Here is a 7,208-nt window from a genome sequence, read left to right on the forward strand (position 1 = left end):
TTTCATAGAGTAAACTAATTGTCTATTTCTACAAAAAAAAAAAAAAGAAAAAAAAAAGAGGACCTGTTGCTGTTTAGTTGCTCCAATCATAGTTATGCATTTATTTGCTCATTTGTTAAAAAAAAAAAAAAAAGAAAAAATGCCGGGATTTGCGGAGATAACTTTTGTGGCCTTTAACCATTACCTGCATCTGAGAGGTTATAATAATACTAATGTCTCAGATGCTGAGTGCTATGTTGGTTGTATATTTATCTTTTGAAGAATTTTATTTTTCCTCCGTTCCGTACATTAAGGTGTGCTGTCTCTTGGCAGGCTATCCATGCTTTAATTGGACTGGCGCCCATTGTAATGGGCCGGACATCCTATAACACTATTGAAAAATAATAATTCTATCTACCTACCGTTGAAAAGTGAACTCCATTTTTTTGACTCTTTTTTAACTTATTACTTGTATTTTTTATGTTGTAATTTTTATTTTAGGTTTATTGATGGAGAGTTCACCCCATTTTCAATGTTTTAATTCTTGTTACATTTTCCTTATTTGCTTAGAAAAATACGAAAAATCTCCAAGACTCCAAACATTGAAAAGTCTAGAGAATTCGAGCTTAAACTACGAAAAATCTACATGATTTTCTTAATTTGCCATTATTTTTTTTGTTTCAAGAATAATTTTTTCAGTATTATATTAAATGTTTCTTTTCACCATAATACAGTTTCATTCGATTAATCTGACAAAAAAGAGAATTGCTTACCCACATGGGAGTAAAGAAACCGACAGGGGCTTATGGGCCTTGAAGTCTTTCTTTTTAAAGTAATGTCGCGTCGAAAGCCAGCAACAAATCGGGAATAAAATCAATGGTTTTGTAATACAGTGGTCAAGTTGGTGACCTACGACGACGACGACGACAAGTATATGGGGTTGATATTTATTTGCATTTTCTGTCAATTAATTTATTATGTTCTAATATTTGTAAAGTCCTATTTTATTTTGATGCAATAAAAAATACACGCAAGCCTGTAGTGGGTCACACCATGTATAGGCTTAGTCGGATATAGTTGTGTCTTGTCATGAAATTTGTCTTGTCCTCTTCTTTTATTTATTTATGAATTTTAGAAACTGTTTGTAAATCGTATTAAATGAAGTAATAATAATAATAATAATAATAATAATAATAAGGGGTAATGTCTTGGCTTCTTTCCTTTTCTACAAGTTGAGTAATGCTCTTGTGTTGAGCTTGTCTAGTAGATTTTGCGGGGACTATAAGTAAGATTTTTTTTTAATAAAAAAATTTAAAAATAATATTTAATCAAAATTTAATAGTAATTAATGTCAAATTTAATAATGATTTTAAAATTTACGAAATAAAAAAAGGACAAAAGTCTTACTTGCATTATGTGTCAATGTATAATAATGATGAGAACGATAGTTGATAGTTGAGAGCTCATAATTAAATGAACTATAGCCACTTGAAGATAATAACAAATAAACTATAGCCCCTTGAAGATAATAACAAGTTTTTTTTTTATTTTTTTTTAATTTTTTTTATTTTTTATTTTATTTTATCCCAAAGTGATTAATTCTTAGAGTGTCGGTGAGCATTCAAAATTTTCGAAATGGGTATGTATGGATGTATAGGTATGTGGGGTATAGCTGATGTGGAAAGAAGGTGAGCTATGTGTGGACATGGAGACTGGAAAGGTCTTCGTCCCACAAACTTTTATCCAATTATTCTTGCATTCAGAAAAATAAAAAAATAAAAAGAAAGCCACTTGCTTTTTCAGTGTCTTTTCCCGTCTCCTTCGTATTAATCTGAACTGAAGCAATCTTTTACCAACTTTTTTGTGTTCCATGTACAAATTGACTTGGATTGATGATTGTTTTTTTTTTTTTTTGGGGGGCTGTGTAATAGAATGTGCATTTTCACGTGCAAATTTGGGTTCTTTTTCCTACTCAAATAATGTTTTCCACCTCTTGTTTCCATGAATTACAGTGCCTTGATATTTTTTTCCTATGAACTGCCAACTATGACACCTGACCCCATCAAACTATCATCTTATGACAAAAAGCCTCATTTCACTAGTCAAAGGGATTAAAATTGACAGTCAACAGTCATGTGCATTTTTAAATTTTTTTTCTTTCGCTTTTGCCCTCACTTCAAACAAATAAAGTTAATATGTTTAGGAGTGAATATGCGTCATTTTCTTGGTCTGAAGTGAGGGCAAAAGTGGAAGAAATTTTTTTCAAATGGCATATGACTTGCACATAACCGTTGACCGTCAATTTTAACTTTTTTGACTAATGGAATAGGGCTTTTTGTCCTAAGATGATAATTTGATGGAATCAAATGTCATAATTGGTAGCTCATGGAAAAAAGTGTCATGACGCTGTAATTCATAGGGGTAAAAGATAATTATCCCAAAAGAAAACAAATTACACCTCGTTCTGGATTTAAAGAGGGGTTGGGGGCCATGAAAAATTTTCCTTAAATATTTTATATATATATTAGGCCAAGCCCTATTAAAATCATATTATTGAGTTTCCAAGATCATTGGAAACTCAATGGAATCATTTGTTAAGCTCAAGTAAACGGGCGATCGACCAAAATTTTGGAATCTTAATATGACAATAATTTAGATTCTCTATGAAATATATAATAAGAAAAACCGAGTATACCTCATTATCAACAAAATAAATAAAGACAAGTATTATAGTATTAGAGAGAGTTTGGTAAGATAAATATGGCAAGCAACATACAAAATCAGTCTTACATATTAAATTATACAAAAACCGCTGTTTTGTATTCTAATAATCTTGCCATGTCTTCTTTTGCACTCAATTTCTTTGACTTTCTATATCCTTTCTAATAATTTGTCTTTTAAAAAAAAATAAAAAAAATCCCTACATTGAGTCATTGACCAGAGGCCAAGTTCCAAGAATAGAAAGAAAAAAAAAACACGCCATTCTTACCTGGATCTGTGGGATCATATTGCTAACCCACCCCGAGTCTAATCAAAGCAATGTGAGATTTGAAACTGCAGGGATATATAAATATTCTTTGACCTTGAATTTTAAATTAATTAGAAATAAATCTCAAATTTTTAACAATAAATCAATTTATTTCCTACAAATTCAACTTTTATATAATTTTTGTATAATTAGGTTGATGTAGAGTGTTCATATATTATTGGATCAATCTTTATTTTTTATTTTTTATTTTTTAAAAATACCCATAAATCATTAGATGATTTATGGGCACTCCAAGTCAATCAAGGAATTATATAAGAGTTTGAATATATATATATATATATATATATATATATATAGTGGGAGACAAAATTAGGCAGTGTGTTGGTATATGACATCTCCATCCAGGGATTTCTCCAAAATTTGCGGGCTTAAAGTCAGAATATGCATCTAATCCAACCCCATATCATATCACCTCCAACTTTTGTTTGTAACTCGGAAACTTATTCATAGCACTGCATTTTTTTTTTGCTCCATTATTGGCGCATATTCTGCACTGATGCGCATTCTCCTAATTTTACTTTATATATATATAGGCTGCCAATATTCAAAACCCTAGTAGGCACAAGGAAGTGACGGAACGCTTTTAAGCATCGAAACGCTTGAAAAATGATACATATTAAAAATGTAGCGTGTTAATTGAGGTAACAAAAAATAATTTTCCTTTTAAAAGGCTTTCTTTTCACTTTTATATAGACGTTTCTTACTCATAAAATTAAAAAACATTTTTTGGCCTAAAACTTTTTTATAATATAGAGAGCAAGAATTTGATGAAAATATACTTAATTTTCAATTGTAACATACCACATTTTTAATAGGTGTCATTTTTCAAGCGTTTCAATGCCTAAAAATGGCCAAAATTACATAATTTAAAATTTTACAATTTTAAAGAAATTATAGGAAACCCTAATTCCAGATATACACTAATACACATATTCTGACCTAAACAAAGCACAAAGAGAGCCTATATATATATATATATATATATATATATATATATATATATTCAGGAGTGGTCGGGGGGGACATATTACATATATATGTAGTTGACAAAGATCATAGCAGCAAAGACGACGGTTTCTGTAAGACGTATAGTAACGCAAAAGTCTACTAATCCCTTATATATACTTTTGGAAATCATCCTAAAATAAAACAAATTTTCCTATTTTAATAAACCTTACTCATAATGGAAATTACTAAAAAGGGATTAAACCTGCTATTTCTAGTAGTATTTGACATGAAATTAATGCATTACCAAATAAAAAAGGAAACTGTGGTACCTGATCAGATCAGAGTTGTACTCGAATTACACATCACTTGTCAACTTCAGTAAAATGTTTTTTGACAATCACATTAACCAAACAATATCTAACGATCCACTTCATTTTAATTACGCGTTAACATGGGGCCATCAAATCCCATCAATTCCACCTTGGTTCATTGTTCCCATCACCCTTTTGTACCCTAATTTGGACCAATTAATTTTTTTTTTATTATGAATTTTCCGCCATCTTCAAAAAAGCAGAGAAATTGTATATATATATATCTTCTTCCTGCGTAGTTTATATTCCACTTGTATTATTACCAAAACAAAGAGCAAAAAGGGCAAAAGGTAAATAAAATGGATGAAGAATAAACAAATAAAAGGGCATACAAGATTCTTGAGGCCATCGTTATCATTGTTGTTGTTCAATCACAAATTTCTTTCTTTCTTTTATATCAAAGCAACGGCTGAGATCTGCAAGCTTTCTAGCAGACCCCACCCACATTATTACACCACCCTCCCCCCACCTCAGATCTACACTTCCCCGATCTCTCCCACAAATTCTTAATTTTTTTCTTTTTTCTTCTTCTTCTTCATCATCTCCTATAACAAATTTATATATCTCTATGTTACAACAAGAACAGCTTCTTCAAGTACAATTTGATCCATCCCAACAATAACTTATATTAAAAAAAAAAAAAAGAAGCAGAAATTAATTCAGCAGAAAAAAACAAAAGTCACCCATGTGATGATTAATTACGAGCATTTACCATCATCAATCGGATTCTTCTGGACGCTCGTTGCCGAACTTATTTTCCTTCTTGAATTTGGATTCAATCCCATAATAATTTACATACCATTTGACGAATTTCCTCAACCCGGCAGCCAAATCCGTGGAGGGCTTGTATCCGAAATCCCTGAAGGCCAAGCTCACATTGGCATGCGTGAAGGGCACGTCTCCGTTACGCGGCATCTTGATCACGTGCTTCTTAGCCTTGGTGCTTAGCAAATTCTCCAATATGGACACCAACTTTCCCACCGGCACCGGCGACGTGTTTCCCAGATTGTAGACTCTCAGCTGCGCCGGGCCGCGCTTCTTGCCGCCGCTACCGGTGCTCTTCTCCGCCGTGTCTAGCGCTCCGAGGCACCCTTTGACGACGTCGTCGATGTACGTGAAGTCACGCGCCACCTCCTTCTCGTCCTGCGTCTGGTAGACGTCAATGGTCTTGCCATGTAGGATGTCCTTTGTGAAGAAGAAGTAGGCCATGTCTGGTCTCCCCCAAGGTCCGTACACCGTGAAGAATCTCAGGCCGGTGAGGGAGAGGCCGTAGATGTGGTTGTAGGTGTGGGCGATTTCTTCGCCGGCTTTCTTGGTGGCGGCGTAGAGACTGGCGGGCTGGTCGGTCCGGTGCATTTCGGAGAATGGGTTTTCGGTGTTGAGGCCGTAGACGGAGCTGGACGACGCCCAGACGATCGCCGGTTGAGGATTCACAGCCTTCGCCACTTCCAGGAGATTCACAAACCCGGCAATGTTGGAGCTCACGTACGACTGCGGGTTCTGCATGGCGTACCGAACGCCGGCTTGGGCGGCGAGGTGGAGGATGTGCGTGAACGGAACGACGTCGAATAGCTTTTTAAGCAATGGGCCGTCGTTCAAATCCCCTTCCACGATGAACACTTGGTGTTTGAGCAGCAGCGCTTGCCTGGCGCGCTTCAACGACGGGTCGTAGTAGTCGTTGAAGTTGTCGAGACCGAGCACGCCGTCGCCGCGCTTTTTCAACGCCAGCGAGCAGTGGGAACCGATGAAGCCTCCGGCGCCGGTGACAAGCACGGACATGCCGTTGGGGCGGCGCGGGGTGGACGAGTGCCGCACTTGCTTCTCCCAGGCTGCGCCGCCAGATCGAGGGCCGTAGAGGGCAGATGAGAGGAAGTTGTGGTGGGTGTGCACATGGTGGGGATTATCGGAAAGCGGCGGATAATTGACGGTGAAGTAGAAGATGAGCGCAAGCGCGATGAGGAGAGTGGCTCGGAATAAAATCTTGGAGGAGGCGTTGAGGAGCTTCGTGCTGTTCACTCTCCGGAGGTAGCTGTTGTAGCGCTCTAGCTTTATGGTCTTGCTTGTGTCTGGTGGGGAAGCCATCTTTTGCTAGCTAGCTAGCTTGCTTGCTTCTTCTTCTTATTTATTTATTTAAAAAAAAAAAATTTCTCTCGTCTTTTTTTTTGTTTTGTAACACAAAGAGAAAAAGAACCCAAAAGTGTGTGAATATTATGTGTATGAGTGTGAGTTTGTGAGAGCTGGATTGAGTTTGAGCCCTGAGGCTCTCAAGGGTGTGGAAAGATTAATATAAAGGAAAGAGAGATGGGTTGCAGGGTTGGTGTTGGTTGGACGCCACTTTCTCTTTCTTCTTCTTAACTCCCTTCGCGATCCACTAATTACAGATGGAAAGTTGTCTATAAAACGTGCTCAACAAAATGCCCCTCCTTCATACTCCTATTTACCATAACAACCCTTCATTATATAAATATATGAAATAGAAGGACGAACAAGAAATATATATATATATATATATATCTGTGTATATCCATCTCACTAATTAAGCCTTGGTAGGACTAGTTTGAACAGTAATTAATGGTCGTAGAAAACATTAGAGAAACCACGTGTGCAAGTTGCTTGCATGGTTAATGGTTTTCTTACTTGAAGTCAAAGCTTTTACTACTGCACATTTTGCATTATTGATGGCGATTATGTTGACCGTTTGTTACCGACAGGGTTTTTAAGGTTCTTGGAATATCTTATGCCCATTTTAATCCCTCAAAATTAGTATTTGTTTGTCGTTGGCAATGATTTTAATTTTCATTATAGTTACGGTATGTGAACTCCAACGTACTACGTACTCCTCTTTTCCTTTTCCTTTTCCT

At 36.0% G+C, this 7,208-nt stretch overlaps 1 protein-coding gene across 1 annotated transcript; it reads right to left on the reverse strand.

Moving 5' to 3' along the window:
- Positions 1 to 4,664: 4,664 nt before the first annotated feature.
- On the reverse strand, positions 4,665 to 6,656 carry LOC132179161 (UDP-glucuronate 4-epimerase 6). The gene has a single exon (XM_059591810.1). It carries the CDS (start codon positions 6,427 to 6,429, stop codon positions 5,065 to 5,067), a length of 1,365 nt encoding a protein of 454 aa, XP_059447793.1. The 5' UTR covers positions 6,430 to 6,656; the 3' UTR covers positions 4,665 to 5,064.
- Positions 6,657 to 7,208: the final 552 nt, after the last annotated feature.

Source organism: Corylus avellana, chromosome ca4 (assembly GCF_901000735.1).
Source record: "Corylus avellana chromosome ca4, CavTom2PMs-1.0".
In the NCBI taxonomy this organism is placed as follows: domain Eukaryota; kingdom Viridiplantae; phylum Streptophyta; class Magnoliopsida; order Fagales; family Betulaceae; genus Corylus; species Corylus avellana.